Here is a 23,981-nt window from a genome sequence, read left to right on the forward strand (position 1 = left end):
CACTAGTCCCAGTACATTTCAAAATAATTAGGAAAAACCAAAAAAAGGTGCACAACAATGGCATTTTTAAAATTTTTAAACTAATTTTAATTTATATCACGAATCACGATCCTATTATTACAGTTATGTACGGTTCTTGGGTATCTAATTATGAGTTGACAATAGTAATTGAATAATGAATAATATTACAATAATTATAACCTATATTATAAATTCGATATTTCTGACAAAAATTGGTTTAAATTACTGCATTTGATATAGGTACACATATGGACAAATATACTACGACAGTAATGTAAATATAAGTTTTAAAATATCTGCACAAAAACTGTCTCTCCTACTCGTCTTGCCCACTATAGTTAACTTAAAAGTTTTTGTTCGATAGGGTGATTGTAAGCTCTCTTGGTTTCTGTACACTGTTCAAAGCACCCGCAATTGATACTTCTACATTTTAGATTCTGAGCGATGAATGTATTGATTTTACAATGACATTGTGTGTTTTTTTATTTTATTTATTCTATTTATTTTTGTGTCCGTCATCACGTTTAGGGGCAGTAAAGTTCACATTTTGACAAATAAATTACTTTAATAGTTTAACAACAATAATATCATTAAATATACTAAATAACTAAGTAATATTATAGTCTAACCGCCTTCGCTCAGAATAGTTTTTCGTATACATTGGTTTTATATCATTGAATTCAAATTTAACACCATCCATTACAGTGACCCACTTAATTGTAACCTACAGTACAGCAGAGTGACATCAACTTACCCGTTTTTTAATTTCAAACTGCACAACAAATTATTTTAAAAACGAGTCAATCGTCCGAATGATGAGGTTAGCCAATCATAATCCATAATTTTTTCTTTAATATTTAAAATTGTATTCATTAATCATTATTATACTTTATTGAATGTATTTGTTCAGTTACATAATACCATTAGGCACTATAATTGTAACTTGTGCTTACGCCTATTTGTATTTAATAAATAATGTTTAATATTTTAAGCTTTAAACAAGCCATATTATTATAATATAGTCGTAACTATGTATAGTCGTTACTCGTTTGGTAAATATTATTTGCAGTTATCACTTATCGCTATGGATACAAACGTATAGTAGTTATTATCGACTAAAACATCGTATTCACTCTAGATTCTAGAACTTGACTAAATGTAAAAACTACTCTAATAAGATAGATTTGTAAAATAATACAAGTAATAATCATAAGTAATTATCGGCAAAATGGGGAAAATTGATGAATTGAACGGTGGTTTTCATAAACGTCACGAGCCTGGGTACGTTACAAAATCGTTAATATTACATTGCATTATATTGTACGGCATTATTGTTTATAATTTATATATTATGTAAGTACATTAAGAATAACTTGCTGAACCAACGAAATTAGAAATGCACATTGTGGTTCTTATAATATAGGTACACGTATACTACTACCCAATTGTTATTTATAATATCCTTCCCTTGGTTTTTTTTGCATGTACAGCTGGGTGTGTGATGTGGTGTTGTGCAATTTTTCTATTTCATGAATATAATCATTGATAAAAGCACCTCAACCTACCCATCTAACAAGTTTCTTAGTTAGTTCAATAAAACTGTAGTTGTAATAATAATATTAACTATGAAATGTAAATAGTATATTGATAATAAACTAATAAATGATAAAATACCTTTGGCTTTACACCGCATAATGTAACACTTACAGCATCAGTTTAAAGTTATAACGGAAAGAAAACGAATAGCTTATTAAATAATTCTGTATTTGTACAGATATGTTCTATAGTTATTAATGCGATACATAAATTCGAATAATTTCCAATAACTATAAAGTTTATGTAATAATTTATAACACTTAATATATTGAAACAATTAAATATCTCTTTACGTAATTGAAGTTCAATTTGATAAATAGCTCGCTGACTCACTCTCTATCTATATACAGCCTACAAATTGTGCAAAATCATTACTGATGAGATAGCATGTTTTATAAATTAATAATTTTAGGTATTAGTAATATAGTAGGTTCTTATACATAGTGTTAATTTGTGTGTTTTAGACTGTAGGTTTATACTTATATATTTATACTATACACTTATTTTATAATTTTGGACTGAAAACACGTAATTACACAAACTATAAAATAACTCAATTTAATCCATATAATGGATTTTAAATATTATGACATATATTATATTATGTCTTAAAAAAATATACTAAATACATAATATATGCCAATACAAGTGATAAAGAGCACCACAAATCACAATACAATTTGAATTAGAGTAGGTTGTTTTAAATTTAAATGCTAGCATATAATAATACAATCACTATGCTACATTATATATATTATACAATATACATGTATTTTGTACTAAATAGAACCATCATTTCATTTTTATTTGAAGTCATACAAATATGAATAAATAAAATTGGATACAAATATAATTTTCAGAATGACGAAAGAAACTCTAAAAGAAATATGCAAAGAAAATAAATTGTACTTTATCCCTAGTCACAATGATGTACTGTATCTTCATTTTAGAGGTATGTGAAAAATATGCTTACTGTGTAGTTATACATATAAAATACAATTGTACCATTATAATTATTTGGACTAAGAGTTCGGTCCAACTCTTTAAATAAGTCTACACATACCTATGTGGCAATGTGTAGTTAATATACCTAATGTCATAATGTTATTTCAAGGATTTTCAAAGATTGAAAACTTGGAAGAATATACTGGGCTAAAATGTCTGTGGTTAGAAAACAATTGCTTAACGAACATTTCTGGACTCGACAATCAAACAAAGCTCGTCGGTTTATACATGCACAACAACGCGATCTCCAAAATCGAAAATCTCGATTTCTTGATCAAACTGAACACGATAAATTTGAGCCATAATTTCGTTAAAATTATTGAAAACTTAGGCAAGTAATGTAACAGGAGAATTCAATTGAAAAATAATGGCTAATTTTTTTTTTTTATGAATTTTAGATCACTTGCAAGACCTGAATTCTTTGATTATATCTCACAACAAGCTTTCTACAGCAAGCGACATTGCTCATTTGGCCAACTGTAAAACCTTGTCTATACTCGATCTTTCATTCAATTACTTAGATGATCCAGAAATCATTGATGTAAGTCGATATCTCTAGCAAAATACTTAGTACTAATTAGGTATAACCGATAAATGACGGTGCATAAAATATTCAATTTTTTTCTATTTACCAACTTTAAAGGTATTTACCAACATGGAATCTTTGCGCGTTTTGTCTTTAACTGGAAATAGTGTAATTTCGAAGATAAAAAACTATCGGAAAACATTAACTATAAAATGTGTAAGTAGTAAAGTTATATTTAAAATGAAATAGTATAACATCGTTCTAATTTTTTTTAGTACCTACTATAGATAGCCTCACATATAGAGCTCACACTTATATTATTTATGTGTTTGTCTTTTACAAAATCAACTGAAGAATATAAAACACAAGTAGAAAAATAATATACGTTTACATATGTTATTTTGTAATTTAATAAACACACAATTTTTTATTCTATTTAATTTAAGAAAGTCGAATGTTGTGTTTATTTTTACAGAAAGAACTTCGTAATCTGGACGAGAGGCCAATATTCAAAAAGGACCGCTTGTGTGCAGAAGCTTGGTGAGAATTAATTATAAATTTCATTTGAAAACAATACTTATACCACAGGTATCCACTTAGGTGCAATAGTTAAATACGTTTTTTATATATCCAGGAGTACGGGTGGTATCGAAGCGGAACAAGCCATGAGAACTAAATTAAACGAAATCGAACAAAAAACCATTTCGGATTCCGTAAACGCACTAATAAGTTTGCGCCGAAATAGGAACGTACAAATTACTCCATCGGCCTCCGGAGACAGTGGCCAAGGGGAAGGTGTCGATGTTTCCCATCATGATTCTACGGCCAGTTTGATCGTGTCCAAAGACTATTACGATGAATGCGATTCTTCAGACGACGATTCCACCGACGACGGATCGTCCATCAAAGACGCAAGTACATTGGTAAACGAAATCGCCGATAATAACGACGCCGAAGACAACTCTGCAGCTGACGGTTCAGTTGATCGTTCGGCACACGACAACGTTGTTGTTAATAACGACGAAGGTTTAAGTGAATTCGAGAGTGACGTCATAAATCATTTGCGTCGATTACCTGCAGGGGAACGGAGTGGCGGAAGCCAAGAAGACAGCGGTGGTCGCCACCCGATCATCGGTGTCTCAGACGATGGTGTCGAATCTGTAGAAAGATTGAACGAAAAATGTGAACATTTCGTTGAAAACAAAGCCGACGAGTTTGCGAATGACGCCGAGGTAAACAATACTGAACCATCTCTTGAACAGTATACTGATGGCCGTTTATGTTCAAACGACTCGAACAAGCTGATGATTGAACGTACCGAAAATAAATTAGTTTATGCAGAGATAAATTACGTGAATGACGAACTAAATACAGATGAAAGTGGAAAACAAACGAAGACGAATTTTGATTTCAACGAGAATAGTAGTCAAACGTATGATAATAATGTAATAAATAATGATCATCGAAATTTCGGCGGTTCAATCGAAATTAATAACACATTATTAAAGGACAACGATTCTGAAACGTACAAAAATCTCGATTTAAATGAAAGACAAAGCTTCGAAAGTTTACCTTTATTATGTCCGGAGCAAACTAATAACACTTCACAAATCCTATGCCCAAAAAGGTTGAATACTCATGACACAATCGATCATGATAATGCTGACGAGGAATCAAGTTTAACTATTTTAACTGCAACTTGCGAATCTGATCGAAATGAAATCAAAGAAATTCCTATTAAACTCCCGTGGCTATTGCCACCTCAAACAAAAGAAGAGTTTTATATCAAAAAAAGTTCTGAATAAAATCATCATTAACTGAAAAAAATATACACATTTTTGTAAAGTATACTAGAATTATATTTCATCTAGAGATTCCATTAATTCTATAGTCATTATATTTAATGTAAAATGTTTTTTGAAAAGTTTTAAACCGCTATTGAACATGAGACATTTGTCTTATATAGACCAATATAGTATACATTCGTTTATTTTCATTCTATAATTATTGTTTCCTTATTTTTACAAATCAATATAATTTATTACTAATTGAATCAGTAATAATATTACTATAATAATTTTTTAAGTTGTATTTATTTATATACAAAACATTTAAAATTAAAAGTATAATAAATAATAATAAAATAATAATACTTTTAATTAAAAAAAAATTTTATTTAATTTTTTAAATAAAATCATTTTTAAATTCTTTATTATTGTATCTGGGTAGTAGGTACCATAGTTATTTGTAATTATTTATTGTTGAAGTTTTAAATTTGTATGAACAATAATATAACAATAATTATGTAAGTAGGAACCTAGTCCAAATGTTAAACTCAATGATTGCTTTTTTATATTTCTGTTGAAATGTCCATTAGTGCTGTTTTTTTTATCCATTATTTATAAATAATATATATTATATGTAGTATGGTCTACAAGCATCAATTCTTTAAGGATGCCGCAGCAGTCTGTTGCAATATAGTGACACTTCATCACCATCGCCTAATACCACGTATAATGCAATGTTTGGAAGGAACATTTTCAAAATAACTCGTTCCAATGATTTCGTTCAATTTTTACTTTTCGGGAACTTAACGAGAACATAGTTCCTTTTTCTTGTGAAGGACATCATTTTTTCTTTCATTTTTTAGAGGAACAAACGATTTAATTTGTTTTCATTCATTTATATTCTTATAAATATAGAGAATTTTAATAATTTTCATCAGAGAAGTTTTATAATTATTTTTTTTAGACATCTCATTTAGTCATTATAAAAAAAAACTGCCTAAACTTACCTAAACTAGGTATATAAATAAACCAAATTACGACATTACGACAATGTACGATGATATTGATAATGTTTAGAACATTTCAAGTTAGTCACGGTAGACTTATTGGTCTTAACATGTATAAAATAAACAAATTAAACGTATTAAAACAAACAACTATTACCTAATTAAACACTGTATTACTACAAACTATATAAATACACTTTTAAAATTATTGAGGAAAGAAAAATGTTTTTTATTTAAGAAAGGGGAAAAAAATTTGTTCCTCTCTTTAAGCCGGGAACGAGAAAAGATTTAGGTCCTTTTTAAAAATATGAACATGAAGTAAATTAATTATTTTTTTAAAGGAACTTTCCAAGCGCTGGTGTAATGAAGATAACTTATTGCTATAGTGCTTAAAAGTGCTAAGTTATTGTTATGGTTTCGTGATTTCACCATTATGAGTTGCTTAACTTTATTAAAATATTAAATCAACAGAAAAATCGTTTTCCTCGTCATTTTCTATACGTGGTTGTCCTTAAATTGTATAATATGCAGGTTATTCTATTCGCATGTCTTGATTTTTTTCTTGTTTCCGATGATCCCGTAAATTTCTTCCAATTGTTTCTATAAATTGGGTTTATTAGTTTTATTATTTTAATCAAAAAAATGGTGAATATTTATATTGTGGTGAAAATATGTATCATATTATATGACAATATTTTAAAAAGTACTCCAGCGTCATGGATCTCAAGAATTACTTTGATATTATTGTATAGTAGTTACCTACTATAGTTTTAAATTAGTTATTAGTCATAAGTTTCCTGTAATAAACTTACATGGATAATAATGGATAATACATTCGCACTATGAGCACATTAGTGTAATAAAAATTGATGATTTTGAGAAAATTGAGTGTTGAAGTTTTTTATGTCCTAAATCACTGATAAATAAAAATATTTAACACGATATGAATGTTTGAAATTTTGGTATAATATCATAAACAAGTGTTGAAAACAAATGAATCATATTAAAATATACTGTTGAAAAAGTTTTCATTAATTAAATACAATTATTTTTTATACTACCACTACTATATTTTAATATTTACTTAAAAGTTTTTTTGTTTTTCGGTGGCAGTTTATCATTTTGTGATTTTTTACTCAATGTTTGTTTTGCCTAATTGTGCTAAATAAAGCATTTGTTTTACATGAGATTGAAATGCCATAATTATTATTATTATTTAAAACAAACTCAGTGTAATATTTAAATTATTGAATAAGAAACAAAGTTAAGCCTTCACATCATAAAAGTGTGTGTGGTGTGTTGTTCAGATAATACATTATTGTTATCATAATCTATTTATAATCCTTTAATGGAATTACCTATCACCTATGTTATAATATTATGTAATTTTGAGGTGAAACTCGTATACAGCGGTATTTCTTAAACATACGTATGGGTACTGCAGTAAAATAACTCAAAATAATACACTCATTGCATGAATTGAAATATTTAATCTCCTTTAATGTTATAGGTATTATAGTATAGAGATTGACGCATTCAATTTTGACAGTAGGTACGACTCAATACAATACAGTGCAATGTCAAGTGTGCTATTTTTACCATAAGAAAACACGTATAACTCAAAATCGTCAATTTTTGAGCTACCTACTATACACTATAAATGTACACACAGTGCTCATTGATACTTCTTAGTTCTTTGGGCAAACGCACTGTGTAATAAGACAAATAATGATACATAATATGCGTAGATATTACTCACAACTAATAGCAAAACGACATCTTTGTGATTCTCGTTGGGCACCGCTAACTGATTATTTTCGTTCTCCAATTGTTTCAAGTACGAATAGATAATTGATAACTGCAATATTATAGTAATTTTGATACTTTTAATACTACCCATTGATTTTTGACATAATTTATTGGTAGGAATGCGTAGGGACATACAATTCGATACTTATGCATAATAGGTACCTATTAGTAATATGCATACACTGTATATTGAAGTGTAGTTTGTAGGATGCACTCAATTGCGCGTGTTATAAAATTTATACTTGGCACAATTATTAACATTTTTTATATTAGTTCTGTTAATAAATAAAAACTGATTAGTTTTCAATTCAATGGTAGATTAAGGCAATTAATTACATATACATTTTGCCTATTGTATAATATATTTGTTATCTATCTGCGAACAAATATTATGAACTATACACCATACACGGACTCGATACAGACGCGTAAAGCGTGTCAATCATCATCGTTATAATATTATCAATTATCGATGTCAGTAAATATTAAAATATGGATAGGTTATAATTTTTTATACAGCAGGTACATACCATGTCGGCAATGTACTTTTCAACGCGTTTCATCAATTCCTGGTGCCAATCAACGTGAATTTGTTGAATAGCGTAGCGTTTTTCCAGATCATTGACTTCAATAGCTTTATTGCCCTCGTCCACCTTTAACTGGTCGATTTCGCTGGCGTTTTTATTGATCTGCTCGGTAAAACGCCTCCGATCTTCGGTCATCTGCAAACGATATTGGTCCTTCATATACTCGGCAACCTCCATTATTTCTGTCATGATTTTTTTATTTTCACACGCCTCTTCTACAGCTTACTCCAAACCGTCAACCGTCTCTTTGAACTGGTCGATATGGCTATGAATTCCCACCATTTTGTCTACAATGGTTTTAAAGCATATTGCATTTTCCATTTCGTTTTTTATTTTCCTGTTGTGTATTCTTTGCATTTCGTTTTGAACTCTATATATAGGTAAAGTTAACGAGAACATAACAATATATTACATAATATTATATACTACCGCGATAAAAACGATGATTCGATATAATATTATATAAATCGGGTAAATGCGTATTGTGTGTACTTGTTAATTTGGTCTTTGACCATTGATATCAGATCATTTCTGGACTTGTATATGTTGGTAATTAACTGAACTTCATCCGCAATTAAATCGTTTTGTATCTAAATATTATAAATTATGAAGCATTATTATGTAAAAACTTAAAGAGATCCACGGATTGTCAAACACGTGCACGGTAAACAACCTTTAGTCCCTCGAACTCCTTTTCGATCGTTTCTAATTTTATTTTATTCTCATATTTTAATTTAAGTTCGTCTCCACCATAATGATCGACTACTTTCCACTGTATAACGACGGAAAAATATAATATAAATGTCTGAACTAAATAAATTCAAACTTTCAATAAGTAGGTTAAGATTTATATGTTCTTACTCCCTTGACTTATACCCAGCCAGTGGAACTTATAAATAAACTTATTATAAACTATTATTTATAATAACATTAAAAAATAGATTAGGCTCAGATTGTGATTACCAATTGTTGACAAAGAGAGAAGGTATAGGTCAATTTAACATCGATATCTTCGTGTACGATATTCGACTTTTCGAAATTGAAATTTATATTAATTTACAGAACAGTTTTCGTACCTGTACTTCTTTTAAAGTGTCAGAAACATCACTAACATCCGATGGTGTACCAATATTGAAATCCTCTTTCACTAAAACAAGTAATAAAATATAGATGTATTTATATCATCATAATACTAAAATAATTACTTATATCTAAGCAATATTACTTAATAATTTGTAATATTAAATAGTAACACTCGCGCGCCAAAATAACTTTTACCTATAATACCAATTTGTTTAATAATTTATAATAGATAATACTTCAATGGACAATTTACTTTTGAGTTTTTTGAGACACTCGTTTGATTCTTCGCGATTTTCTATGTATTTTTTAGTCATATGATCATTAAACACTTCTTTCTTAAAAATATGCGATTCTTGTAGGTTATTCATTTCTTTATCACAAACGTTAGAATTCTAATGGAGGAAACATTCAATCATGAAATCAGGCACAGGTAAAATAATTTCAAATTATATACTAAGCAGATGAATGTTATTTAAATTGAAAACATGTATGATAAAGTTTAATCAGCTTAAGTCACATAAGTTGGTCTTTTCTTAAAGTTTTTAAAATGTAACATTGTCAAACATAAAATCTTACCATTGCCAGATATATATAGTTAAACGAAACAGCGGTTTGTCAAACAGTAAAAAATAAGTAATAGGTATTTATTCGAAATTAAGTATTTATAAAGTACAATTATTTTATTGATTCGAATTGTCGTCGTTATAGAACCACAACCATGTATATTTTAAACAATTATACCTAATTATTACCTATATTTACATTATACCTAAACGTATTATTACATGGAAAATTCTAAAAAGAAAACTCAAGCCCTTTGACTTCATATTGTTTGGAAATATTAGTTGTTGATTCAAGCATTTAAGTCTTTGTAGTCAGCAAATAGGTATTTACGAAATATTAACAATAATATAACAGTAATTATATTGCATTAACATTAACAATATTGCAGTACGTTCATCAATCAGCCGGCATCAGTTAAGGAATTAGCGCATATTTATTTTTCTATTGATATATAACTACACGTAGGGATAATATCATATGTTCGAGGTACATTTATATCATAATATTATTTAATTTAATTTGTCGTATATTAAAACACATATATTCCGTCTTGTTTGAACTTAACTCTAAAAAAATTGTTGTCAGACTAGGATTAACACCATTAACAACTAACGGTTTCATAAGCAAAACATACACAACAAACAATTATGACTAATTTAAGCAAACCATGTATGAAAATAATAACAATAATGGTCCTAAGTTTGTACCTTATGATGGTATACCATGTGTTATTTTCAAAGGATTGCTATTATAACTATTATAACTTGAATTCATTGAATAAATATAAGTGTGAATTAATTTTCCAGCAATATCAGGAATTGTTGCATATTCTATTTTTTTTTTTTTTTAGTGAACTGTGATTTGTTGTGTATAATTCTTTTTTTAGTTTTTACAAGCAATGCTATTATTATTGTTTTTTTCAATAGATTATCATGTATATATTACATACTTATACTAGTTGTCCCGCTGTTATTGCCTGGGCGTCAAAAATTTGTTTTTTATTAAAAATATATGTATTTATAAAAAATTGTATATACCATATTCCTACTAATTTTAATAGTTATGTTTTACTAAATTGCAGTGTATTATCATGGGTGTCAACTTAACTAACTTATCACAAGTAAATTGTAGAAATTTACAATGTTAAGTCCAATCCTCTATCAGTGTCATCTGGCTTGATTCAGTGGGGCCACTTATCTCCTTTCTTATTTTGAGTTTTTATTGACGATATAAATTCAGTATTTCAACATATAGTAAGTTCTGATATTCACTGATGATTTAAAAATATATTCTACAATTTATCATATTAGTGGTTGTGTAAAACTACAAATGGACTTAGATCTCTTCTCAACATTGTGTTCAGACATCAGACAACGGATTGCATTTAAATACAATTAAAATATATATGAAAATATCCTTCCATCACAAACTCTCACCTACACTATTTGATTATAATCTAGTTAGGACTAGAATCAATGTGGTTGATCGAGATATCTTGTATATAATCTCGAAAATCTCGGTATAATCTATCGTCGGACTTCAAACGCCATATAGAAATCATTTGCCCAAAGGCTTTTAGAAATTCGGGTTTTATTAAACGTAACTTTGCGGATATGAATTAAGTCTGTCTAAAAGTCTTGTACTCTGCTCTAGTTCGGTCCGTCTTGGAGTTTAGTCTACTGATTTGGAGCCCCCGACGAATAGGCTTAGTCGATAAAATTGATACCATTAAACCAAATTTGTGTGGTTTACCTATTTCCGATGTCTAGAACCAATGTAAAATATCCGCTCTAGGAAGAAGGCGTAATTACATTGACTGTTTATTTTTATGTAAGCTATTAAATGGTACTGTAAACTGTTCTGAGCTCTTGAGTCTTATTGGTCTTAGAGCACCCTCGGTGAACACTATAAATAATTCCCTATTTTATATTTTGTAACGAGTAATCGCAACCCTGTTCTCCGTAGTTCCACCAGTAGAATTCTAAAATATTTTAATGATAATCCATCTGACTTCGATTTGTTTTTCTATGATAATAGTAAGTTGAAAAACTGTTACTTTGTTTTTAGTTTATTCTTCTGTGTTATGCTTGAAAATGTACCTATTCATATTATGTTGTTAAAACTTATATATTATACTGCACCCTCTGCCCTCGCAGGAGTTACTTTCGAAAAATAAATACAAAAAAATATGGTCGTTGACGGGATGCGATTTGCATTGTCGAATTAATGAAAAATAATAAACAATTTCTCCTATATGTTACCTAGTGTTAACTACAATACATAATTTATGAAATACCTTCTATATGTGCTATCTCTATCGTAGAAATATTCTTCAATGTGTTACCAACTATAAATCGTTTATGAAATAACTCCTATGTGATTTTTTTACTAAAAAAGTTTTTTGTGTTTCCTGAAAACTACACTTTTTTACATAGTAGGTTTGTTCCCGTCAACAACGATATTTAACCAATGTCAACCCCATAAATAAACAAAAATATATTCATATGTAAGGTACCTTTTAGCTACATAGGTATAGAAATTGAAAAAATAAACTATAAATACCACCAAAGTCCTAGTTCAAAGGAATCGATTGAAAAGAGTACATTAGTTGTTGAGTATTTTAACTTCGGTTAAACCAGCGCGGGTTAAAAACTTAAAAATATAGAGACCAAGTATCAAAATTATAGATTAAAACTATTATATCCGATCAATTATAGTCTTATTCATTTATACTTAACCTTTAGGAACCATTTATTTATGTGGACAAATCATAATAATTTATAATAATTTGATACTATCACTAAATTATAGGACTTATAATATAGTAGTATAATATAAGCGAATACTATAGATTAGAATACGGCACAGCTCGATTAAAAAGCGCAAGACATTTTGACCGAACAAAAACGTAGGGCTGCCTACCTAAAATATTTTACGGCGCTAAATATAATATTACGCCAAGTACCTATTGGGATTCAAACATGTATAAGAAATAAGTTACTAACAAATACTATAAATAGATGTCTGTATTATTTCGTAATGTAATTTTTGAGGTCGACTACGCCCAATGATTTCTTAAATAGGCAACTACCATGATTATTGGGGACACCTTTGTCGCAAGCATTCTTAACATCTATAGTAACTAATAGGTAGTAACTAATATGTAACCAGTGGCAATCATTTATATGGAAAAAGGCCTATCAGTTTTTCCCAATTTTTTTTTTGCAGTAAAAATCGCGTTCGGACTACAAATATTTTAGAAAAAAAATTAGCTACGCGTGTCGGACCAGCCGTTCTCTGTGATTTGATATTAACCAAAATAGTTTATAATTTTAAATTATATAATCATATCAAATATTATTTAAATTATTGAGATTTTTTACTGTTTATTAATATGCACAGTTTTTCTATGTTTATTTCAGAACAATAATATTCTTATTATGAACCAATAAATAAAAATGTTGTTATAAATAAATGGGATTACAGCTATTTAGAATTACAATAATTAATACATGTACCTATAGGTGTTCAATTAATAGATACTTCAAATTTACTGTACCAGCTAAACCTCTAGTTTGTAAAATTACAAGTCAAATATTTTCTCCAAATATAGGTATTAATGAGAGGGAAGTCAATAATTAAAATTTTGGTCAATTATTGGTTAAAAAAATTTTCAAAATTCTTAAGATTTCGATTTGGTGCTGGGCTGGTGAAACGGCAAAACTATGAAACTGGATGTAGCTAGTTGAGTATTGAATAATTTCGTGCGAATTCTAATTTTGGTCTTGCAAAGTCATACTAATTACGTTGCTAAATATTTGTGCAAAAAAATTTTGATTTTCAGAATAGCTCGGGCTCGTGATTCATAATACACTTAATAATATAGGGAACGTGGCTCTGGAGGATTTGACAACAATCGATTTATTATGATTGTTATATAAATTATAATTAAATACTTAAATCCTCCAAATACACCCTGTGTGTATATTATATATATGATATACCTATATATTTATTTAGTAAAATAATGAATATTAAAATGGAAATGAAATTAGCAGCAGGTCACTCGGTTAGCAACATGTTTCGTAGTTACATACCCCCACCGTTCAGCTACGGGAGTTTTTTTTTCACATGTAGACAAGAAAATCATGGCGATTCAGCCAGTTTGTGAACTCAATTGAGCTGGTGTATATAGTTCTCGGAAAATTTGTGCTTCCCGTAAGTATAATATACAATATTAATAAATATTATACAATTTAAATTTTATAAGGATCAGATGTTATTTTTACTATATTTTAAGATGATATTTATTTGGATTTATATATATATTATAAATTATAGTATAGTCTTGTTCAACATATTTATTTAATTTGCGATATTTTAATTACCTAATTGCTTGGGTAAACTAATAATTTATTAAGCTCCGAATTCACTCTCAATCAATATCAATTTTTTTAATTTATTCTTAATTCATAAAAAATATGTAAAAAAACTGATTTTGTGTATCTATAAAATAGAAAAAAAATAGTACATATGTTGTTACTCACAAAAACAAATTATATTTTGAATGGTTTATTATTTTAATTCATCAATATCCTATAATTTGTATGATCTATAATATTTTGATAGGCAAAAATTTTAATACTTAAAAAGATTATTTATTTAATTAAATATACTAAGATAATATTTTCTGAATTTGTATTTAGTCAATTTGAAGTAGGTACAACATTCCAATAAAATCATTTATTTATTTAATATTATAAGTTATAACTTGACTTGAAGTTGTGAAATATTTCAACAACAGATTCATATATTCCTTACATAACGATAACAATGTGGTAATATCCAATGGGCAGTATTAAATGTTTAGTAAAAACCATTTCGATTTCATTTTTGATATTTGCTAGTTATTTAATTATTAGATAAATAGTAGATGAAATCGGAAATATGGATATCTTAATAGTTATTTAATTTTTGTTTTTAGTTTTTTTAAACTAGGTTCTTTTTTTCTTAACTCTTATTTGATATCGATTTATGTAGGTGTCAATGCAGGTCCAAGGGGCAAGGGGCATAAGACACTCAAAAGCTCAAGGACTAACTACACATGTCATATTCATTTTATAATTCAATTATTTATATACATAAATCATTATTTAACAACAAATGCAATAGTTATGGATATAATAGTTATTTGTTTAAAAATATTCAAGCTTCATAATATTATTTGTATGTGTTGTTTATCCCTCCCACCATTCCAGTACTTTATTCGAGACCCGTCGTTGGTAGATCTGCGCTCTTGAAGTAGGTTAACTAACCAAAAAACTTTTTTTACTATTTAACTGTAAAGATATTTTTATTATTGAACTAAGCCTGTTTAACTAGCTTAATTCTATTGGACTTTCGGGAGAATAGAAATAGCTGTATAACATAAGAAAAAATATTATTGTCCAATGTTTTCATCTAGACTATTCGCCAAAAAGATGATTTTTTAGTTGCGATTTTGGATTATTATCATCCCAAGTTAGGAATGGGTATATAATACGTAAATGACGTTGTCTTGGAAATAACACAGTTTAAATAAATATGCCCAGAAGTAACGATTAATCATTGGTAAGATTAAAATCGTGTATGCTAATCAGTAAGCAAACCGGTTGGTCTGTGCTTATGACGGTAAACAGTGCCGGGGGAGCTTATACCGTGTCCGTCACCTTTCCTCCAGTCGTAATTAGTTGCAATCGTCATGAATGGAACAATTTCTCGAGAGAAGACTTTGGACGGTTGCCAAAAGTAGATTTACTCCAGGTCGATGATCCCCGGTATAACCGGCTCGTATATATTTTTATTAATTCATTCCGAGTGTGAAATAATTATGTAAAATAAAAGCAAATTTCCGTTTGTACAGACATCATAATTATAATGTACCTCATAATATACTTATGCCCATACATACACCCGTTTTTGAAAAATTTAAATAATGCAGTGATATTCGACGCCGGGCTCTAAAAACATCACAAATCGTTTAGATTAATTCCGCAAGGCACAGCTGTATTATGTTTATTGTAAATGTGTATATAAAATACGGTACCTATAATATATATGTAATATGTATATCTAGTAACGAGATTCGATTCATTCACTGAGCCTCCCGTTCATCTCGTGATTAATATTATCCTACCTCAACCCGTAGCCGTCGCCCGTCGTTTTTCACGTGGCTACCTGCCAAAATATTACGTGAATGATACGGCTCTGCAGCAAAAGAACTAATACTATGGATGAATGACGCTATACTCGAGACGTATGGTATCGTCTTGTGTGTCGTTACTGGATGGCGGGTTGTACCTATATGGCCTAATGATATAATGATTTAAACGCAAGCTAACGGCCTAAAAGTCAAAACTTGTATATTTCAAAAAAAAAAAAATGAATTGTTTAATGGATGCATCGGAGGTGTTCGCTATTTAGAGGTTTCCGTGGGGGGAAGTTTAACTATGCATATATTCTTTCGAATCGCATTCGATTTAGTAGATATAGATGATATTATTATACAAACATTCCTACTGTGATCTGCATTCTGCAGCAGTACATGGACACACGGTAATACGGTGCACAAACCTTATTATAATTATTATGCATACGACTAACACGTGACGGAGTAACCTGTTGTATTTAGTTAATTTTGTATTTTTTTTTTAACAGGTACATTTAAGGATAAATAGGTTTTCAAATGGTCCCGAACTCTTTAAATGTCGAAAAGACCGTCATGAATTATTTGCTATACACATCTGTGCTGGTGTTCGGCGTACGAGCGTCTGAAGTCGGGTCGAACAGTTATAATAATTATACTCTCAGACGACACAAGGTACGTGTGGTACTGCCGTGTAACAATACACCTCGCGATACATGAATTGACGTTAAATATTTGTATAATAAATAAATAAATAAATAAATAAATAAATAAATAAATAATAATACTTTAAACTTGCCCCGTGAATGATGCAATTATTGAACTACTATCCGCAATATAGGTCCACAATATAGTTTTGTACCCGGACAAGCATTCGTGGTGCACGAGCACGCCCATTAAACAAGTCATATCCGACGTCGATTGCGATCCCGTGGAGATTGACAACCTCGTTTGCCTGGGTGCATGTTTCAGTTATTCCATACCGAGGACGGTTCCTACCAACAACGGCGATGAAGTCAACTCGTACTGCGACTCGTGCCAACCCGTAAACACGCTATGGATTCCTGTGAGCATGACGAGAAATATAAATTATTATACAAGCACTGAGGCACTAAGAAGCAATCAATACGTACTTTCTGTTGCTATATAATTCTACCTCATGATTAACTTTTTGATAGCAATTAAATAAATATTATTTAGAGATATTCTCAAAATAATATTCTGCTACGAAATATGAAATCAATGCTACTGAAAATATTAAAATGTTACCAATAAAATAGAAAAAAGTCTACTTTCGGTTTTGCCTGGTACCTACAGTGTTCGTGCATTGTAATGATACACGCTCGGGAGTCGGGAAATTAAGTTCCTTTTTATCTATAAAATAATTATAACCTACCTATAAACCGTAGGTACAACTGAAGTGCAGCGATGGGTCGAATCACACGAAACGTGTACAGCTGATCAAAGAATGCCGGTGCTCGTCCTGTAGCCGACACTGGGAACTGGAAAATCCTCCGACGGACTTCGCAGACGAGAGAGCCTCCATACAGACATCGAGGTGAGCTGGTTGGGCGATGGCCGTTTGTTATAATTATATACCGATTAACTCACTTATCAGTGATAGAATGATTCAGATATATGCAACTGATGAAACTTGAACAAAACGAAAACGCTGAAAACGAAGAGACTTCTACGGACGCGGTGTCGAGGTCTGCGGACGACGTCAGTACACTTATATCATATTATTCATATTATTATTAATTACTATAGCTATACCTACGTATTTACGTACAAAGTTGAAAACAAGCTTATACGCGATTCATCATTTATGTTTAACGTGGATTTTTAGATTTTGGACGCAGTCAACTTGACTAGGCTGGCTTACGAGAAAAACATTTGGATCCGAGGTCCTCATCATTCGAAGGTGAGTATAAAACGAAACAAATACGTATTGTACTTGTATGAACATGTTAAGTAAATATGAGTCGTACAGACTACTACCTCGTAGTTACAGTTACCTATAATGAACTCGGATTTTCAGGTGCTATTAAGAAAAGAAAATATGGTAAGCGCGCCGAACGTCGCAGCCAACGACGATATCGCTCAACAATATTTGGGAGAAGGCGATGACAATAAGAATAAACTTTGACACGGATTTTTAACTATTTTATATATATATTATAATTTTATAGTTTTTTTAATTATTTGCATCAGTTACAAAATATATTATAATATAAAATATATATATGTTGAATTTACAATAATATTATACGACTTCGATGGTCGGAAAAACTCCTGATATAAAGGCAAATCATCACATGGGTGCGCTGCCAATCGATTCGTGTAATTTTTTTAACAACAAGTCCAAGTCTATGGCGTTCTGTTCGCATTGGGCGGCCATTTGACCTTCGGGTAATTCTTTCGGTTCATATTTCAACAAATTTTCGGCTTGTTCTAGATAAAACTTGGATCTCTGTTTGAAAAATAATACATACCATTAAAGTCTATAATTGTTAAATATCTATATAATAATTTGTAATAAGCTACGCTTGAGACAAACAACCAAACGCACGCGAAAACTCACCAACAGAGCCTCCATTACGGCATTGGTGTCATGCTGGGATCTCCTAGCGTCTTCCGCCATTACTGCGTGCAACTCGAACATCAAGGCGCCCCGAATTCGGCATTCGGCTACCGAAACAAAAACGACAGTAATAATGATAATTAAACAATTACAAATATCGTATACGGAATACGACATATAACTATAATAGGTACGCAAAAGTACAAAACAGCAGTTTTCAAATCTCACCTGGGAACAACACGTCCGCTACTTTTAAGACCTTCAGACACAGCTCACGTTTGTGACTCAACTGTTCCGGAGACAGCGTGTCCAGCGGCTGTCCTTCCATCTGCCCGTAGAGTTGTGCCAAGTTCAGGCGGACTTCGGTGAAGTAATAGTGGTTGGGATGCAAGTCGCCGGCCGACACGTAGTGGTCAAGGAACATGCTGCAGTGTTTAGGATCGCGGCGGTTCATCGCTGCCATATCTCGGCCCACGTGGGACAGCGAGAGTTCGATCTGGTTTGGGTCAGCGACCGTGGAACAAAAGTTGCAAGTCCACGCGATGTCGAACGGGTCGTCGGTAGACGGATGGACGTTCGGCAACGAGTATCCCATACAGTCTCTGAAAAGGCGAACGAGTTTAACACATAAGACATTTATATATTATATTTCGCATGTAAAAACGGTACGATCGTTCAAAAGCTATATTTTACATTTTATTACCTAAGTGATACATAACAATATTATCGGTAACAATATAGTAAATTACCTACTGTATTTAAATCGTTTTTTGCACATCATATGACTATCATCATTATTTTTCTTAACTTTTGAATTTTTTAGTTGAATAACACTTATGCACAATAAATTATAAATCTATTTATCTCTATATTTTATGCATATAAAAGCCAAATACCAGTCACTCACTCATCATTACATCTCAAAAACTATAACGTTGGAACCTTAAATTTGGAATAGTGATGGTTCCTCCAATGCGATAGATGTGCTATAATAAAATATTTTTTGAAATGTGCATTTCATCAGATTCACGATGGAAATTGGAAATTTCTTTTTTGTTTTTAAATAGTTTCCATTGATTGTAGATAAAAATTAAAAATAAGTATTTTTTTTTACATAAATGTTTGCAAAATGTTACTCGGTAGATGAGATAAAAGCATGCACCAAATTAGCACACTTATGTACTTGAATAAACAAATTATACCTATCTTAAAACAATTAAAATGACTATATGAGATATATCGATATAACGCCGTGTTTTGTATTAATTAATCATTATTTCCCGGGCAAAATTAGTTTATATAGCTATATCAAAAACCACTGGACAAGCGATGGCACATTTTATATTTGTTTCCAATCAGCTGTTATCTTCCGTAGGTTAGATTAAGTAAAAACAACAGACTTAGTATAACTTTGAAACTTAAGAGTCGGAAATTAGCCTCTTGCGTACTCACCTAGCGGGGTTTTGATAATATACTGCTCGCATAATCATCAGCAAGCCTCAGGGGCCCCCTATTTGGCATGGGCAACACTGAGTGTGATGGCCATAATATAATCAAACGTGCCCTAACTGAACAACTTAGAAAAATAGAAACTAAACAATGATAGCTTATAACTTGAAATGTTCACGATATCTCCGTACTACCATGTAAGTGCGTACTAAAAAAGAATTGTCCAAAATTCGAACTTTTAAGTTTAGTTTGCACAAAGATTTTGACATACACGATGGTCAATTGAAATCAAAAATTATTTTTTTATTTATAAATTATAGTTATCATTGGTTACAGTTAATAATAGACATAGTAAAACAAAGTTTTGAACACCATTCGGTACACCGAATATTAACGAACGAATTGAACAAAGAATGAATCATATACAATTATTATTTTTAACGTTTAACGAAGTACAAGGGGTCAGCTAGTATTATATAATATAATATACTATATCACCATACAATATTTCCCAGTAAAAATGTACATTTTCCAAATTTTTTTTATAAAAATTTAACTATTCCAAAATATCCGAATCTAATTTTGAAATTCACTCGGCACTCGTTTCCGAAAAATCAAAATTACGTATCTAGTGGGCGCTAGAAACATGCATGTATATCTTCATATTTTACAGGTATAATTATTAGCCCAGCTTATTTAATAGCGGGTTGCGTAGATACTATAAAGAAACTAACTCACTCAGTGGTACACTTGACTCCGCTAAAGTACGTTCCAAGTTCTGTGGGGTCGGAACACCTAGGACACTTGCAGACGAAGAATTTCGTGTCAGCCAGATGAGCGAGCCGCTGTGCAGTGCCCCATAGCACGTCCGTGTACGAGATGGACAGGTGTCCACCGCTCTCGACAGCCGCGGCCGCAGTTCTGATTAGCAGGTGGCCGTCACGCGTGAACGTCTTGGAGCAGTTGGGCACGCAGCTGTGCTCCAGCATCGAGCCCGCGTCGTAGATGGCCACGTACGGTGGATCGGTGAGCGGCACTTCGTGTCCGTTGACCTGCACGATCCCACAGACTCGGAGTATCTCTTCAACCGGCCATTCTGTCGGGTCTAGTTTGAAAAACCTACTCAAGTGGTCAGCAATCCATATGCGGTCCGCTTCGAACTTGGACCCGCCACGACGACTGGTGCAGTGGGACTCCAGCTTGGTTAGCTTGGCCCAGACTTCCGGGTTGTTGTGCTTCTGGTACATACACCTGATAACCGTAATCGACTGATAGCTAGGATGTGGGTTCGTGAAGTCTTTGATTTCTACCTACAGCAGGACGGAGTACATTATCACAATATATCCGTATACAAAATAGTCATCTGTTAACATTTATATAGATACATTTTTTGGGGGGGAGGGGACATCGAACCCGGACTGCACATTTCAAGGAGGCGTCAAAATCTTAAGACACGTAGATAAAACTTAAGAAAATAGTAAGTAATTGTATACCTATAAGTGTCATGACAAAATAGGCTTTTTATTTAAATTTACAACTCATAAACCATAATGAATATAACCTGTCGCGTTGTTTTCTTTTAATAACTTGCAAGTATAAGCGTTATGTAATTTTTGGATTGTTTTCTTGTTCCACACATTTTACATCTGGCTTAAATAATTACAAGTACTTTTTAATCTTTACAGTCAACAACTCGCCAACTACTATTGTTAAAAATGTATTATTTTTATATTTATAACACCAGGAAGTGCCAAGAACAATATTAAAAATGAAAAATGTACTATATTCATGATCCTGTTAATAACTAATTTTCAAGTTGTTCATCAACAATATAATGTGTATTATTCTTATAATTTCATCATCGGAAACGGAACACAAATGTCTACAAATTTTATTTTTTTGTATCTATCTAAAAAAAACTAATAAAATATATGCAAAGTATATAGGTTAAACGGATCATGTTGTTTTATATATAGGTGCCTACTACATATCCTACACCTATATAAAATCAGTGAAATATTGTTAAGGAATTTTTTTTCTTCAAAAAAGTTAACGGTACATTTCCGTTTTCCACTGGCGGAATCCGGTAAAAATGTGTAACTCCATCACGTAGTCCCTCGCACCCACCTTCTGCTTCCTCCGCGTCACTGTCCAGTCGCATTCGGCCTTGTGCCATTCGTCGTCCGAACAGTTGCTATCCGCGCACATAGGCCAACCGCATCGTTCGCACCTCGTCGCTGAGTCCGCGGTAATCGACTTCAGGCATCCCAAACACACCGGCCGGGTGACCTGAGACGGGCCCCGAATCAGCGGCCGTTCAACGAGCGCCACTTGCCACGCGGCCAAGTCCACATTGGCGGCCACGTACCTGCCGACCGTAGGGTCTTCCTCCACCTGAAACACCGAATTTGGGGTCAATCGAGTAACATTAAAAATTTTTTTACAGCGCTTATCCGAATCCTGATTTGTAAACATCGATAGTATCTAATATTTTCAAATATCCTCAGATTTTTTATGGCCTTCTAGCCTCAAGGATAACTGTCCTGTGACACTGGTCTGTTGTCATTTTGTCAATATTGAGTACAATATTAATAACTCTAAAACTAGGTGGTAGGCGGCACCTTCCTAATAATTATGTTCGTTGTACATTACCTATGCCTTATATGTAATATGTATACTGTTCATCATCATTCATCACTATGAAAAACAATTTTAAATGTATACTTAATATTAGAGTTGGATGTTTTTTATAGCATATTCTCAAGATGGTATTTTGAACAATATGACAGACAGCACTTTAAAAAAACAATTGTATATAGGTATACAATAGTACTAATGTAATACCTAGGAAAAACTGTCCTCCTATACGACTAAGAATTGGAAACTACTACTTAGAATTTCACTTTGAATATAACGCCGATTTTGAAATAATCATCTGCATTTTAAACAATCATTAGTGGAAAAACTTAAATCATTCAACTTGAGAATTTGAAGATCTAAAATCTGAATGAACGACCGTGTCCAAAAAATCACTCTGTGAAAGTATTATTGGGCAAGACAATTTGAAATCTATAGTTACGAGTTGGTATTGCACCCATACATGCCCCCGTTGGGTTTTAATTCGGTTAGGATTTTACACTTTTATCTCATATCAATCGCAGATCCTTGGTTCATCCCCATTTAAATTATGATTTTGCTAAACATTGTTTATATAATTGATTAAAACAAATTATAGAAAAGTCTCGAACTTTGTTTACGTTTAGAGTATTTAACCTAACCGTCTGCAGAGCCTCTTCAGGCCGTAATACATGTGGTTATAAATTAATAAATTATAATACTACTAATTATAATCGATAACACAAAATATGACGATTGTGGTAGACGTTTAACAATGTTCTTAATCAGTCAAAAAAAATCTGAAGCTTTGATGGTTATCACTTATTGATGTTATTGCCATTTCTTTTATATCTATTAAAAATTACTTAATTAATTTACTCTATAGTCTGTGTATTGATAATTATGGTACCCTAGTAAATATGATTTTTTTGTAGAAGGAAGACATTTCGGAGGTACCTTTTTACCCTAACGACAAAACGCTTATAAAATAATCTAATTTATTTGGACGGCGTTTTCTATTCGGTGTGGTGCCAGACTAGGTGACGAAGGTGCCTACTACGTTTTAAAAAACACAATAATAATATAAATCGCGTGTTGTCTTACCTTGATCAATTGTTTAACCATGATGGTTGGGCAGATCGTCGCGTTGTACTGAGACGTGC

The 23,981-nt window shown here is 31.4% G+C and overlaps 3 protein-coding genes and 1 pseudogene across 3 annotated transcripts; 2 read left to right on the top strand and 2 right to left on the bottom strand.

Moving 5' to 3' along the window:
- The first annotated feature begins 1,154 nt into the window (after positions 1-1,154).
- LOC111031017 (dynein assembly factor 1, axonemal-like) lies at positions 1,155-5,104 on the top strand. The gene is made up of 7 exons (XM_022310794.1): positions 1,155-1,302; positions 2,478-2,569; positions 2,732-2,953; positions 3,021-3,163; positions 3,266-3,364; positions 3,624-3,688; positions 3,783-5,104. The coding sequence occupies exons 1-7, from the start codon at positions 1,250-1,252 to the stop codon at positions 4,951-4,953; spliced, it is 1,845 nt and encodes a 614-aa protein (XP_022166486.1). The 5' UTR covers positions 1,155-1,249; the 3' UTR covers positions 4,954-5,104.
- Positions 5,105-5,941: 837 nt separating this feature from the next.
- LOC111031040 lies at positions 5,942-11,339 on the bottom strand (annotated as a pseudogene).
- A 2,805-nt stretch (positions 11,340-14,144) lies between these two features.
- On the top strand, positions 14,145-18,414 carry LOC111031031 (DAN domain family member 5-like). The gene is made up of 7 exons (XM_022310819.1): positions 14,145-14,203; positions 16,682-16,844; positions 17,011-17,235; positions 17,579-17,727; positions 17,804-17,891; positions 18,019-18,093; positions 18,211-18,414. Exons 2-7 carry the CDS (start codon positions 16,710-16,712, stop codon positions 18,316-18,318), a joined length of 780 nt encoding a protein of 259 aa, XP_022166511.1. The 5' UTR covers positions 14,145-14,203; positions 16,682-16,709; the 3' UTR covers positions 18,319-18,414.
- On the bottom strand, positions 18,379-23,943 carry LOC111031030 (protein msta-like). The gene is made up of 6 exons (XM_022310818.1): positions 23,923-23,943; positions 22,330-22,596; positions 20,941-21,512; positions 18,982-19,355; positions 18,754-18,860; positions 18,379-18,642 (listed from the first exon to the last, which is right to left on the bottom strand). Exons 1-6 carry the CDS (start codon positions 23,941-23,943, stop codon positions 18,484-18,486), a joined length of 1,500 nt encoding a protein of 499 aa, XP_022166510.1. The 3' UTR covers positions 18,379-18,483.
- Between the last annotated feature and the right edge of the window lie 38 nt (positions 23,944-23,981).

The sequence above is a fragment of the Myzus persicae genome, unplaced genomic scaffold (assembly GCF_001856785.1).
Source record: "Myzus persicae strain clone G006 unplaced genomic scaffold, MPER_G0061.0, whole genome shotgun sequence".
Lineage (NCBI taxonomy): Eukaryota > Metazoa > Arthropoda > Insecta > Hemiptera > Aphididae > Myzus > Myzus persicae.

Coding starts and splice junctions, on each gene's coding strand:
- LOC111031017 (XM_022310794.1), top strand. CDS start 1,250: ATGGGGAAAATTGATGAATTGAACGGTGGTTTTCATAAACGTCACGAG. Junction 3,164..3,265: donor ATGATCCAGAAATCATTGAT/GTAAGTCGATAT, acceptor CCAACTTTAAAG/GTATTTACCAACATGGAATC. Junction 3,365..3,623: donor AAACATTAACTATAAAATGT/GTAAGTAGTAAA, acceptor TTATTTTTACAG/AAAGAACTTCGTAATCTGGA.
- LOC111031031 (XM_022310819.1), top strand. CDS start 16,710: ATGGTCCCGAACTCTTTAAATGTCGAAAAGACCGTCATGAATTATTTG. Junction 17,728..17,803: donor GCCTCCATACAGACATCGAG/GTGAGCTGGTTG, acceptor AGAATGATTCAG/ATATATGCAACTGATGAAAC. Junction 18,094..18,210: donor GAGGTCCTCATCATTCGAAG/GTGAGTATAAAA, acceptor TCGGATTTTCAG/GTGCTATTAAGAAAAGAAAA.
- LOC111031030 (XM_022310818.1), bottom strand. CDS start 23,943: ATGGTTAAACAATTGATCAAG. Junction 21,513..22,329: donor TGACGCGGAGGAAGCAGAAG/GTGGGTGCGAGG, acceptor GTCCTGCTGTAG/GTAGAAATCAAAGACTTCAC. Junction 18,861..18,981: donor AGCGGACGTGTTGTTCCCAG/GTGAGATTTGAA, acceptor TTGTTTCGGTAG/CCGAATGCCGAATTCGGGGC.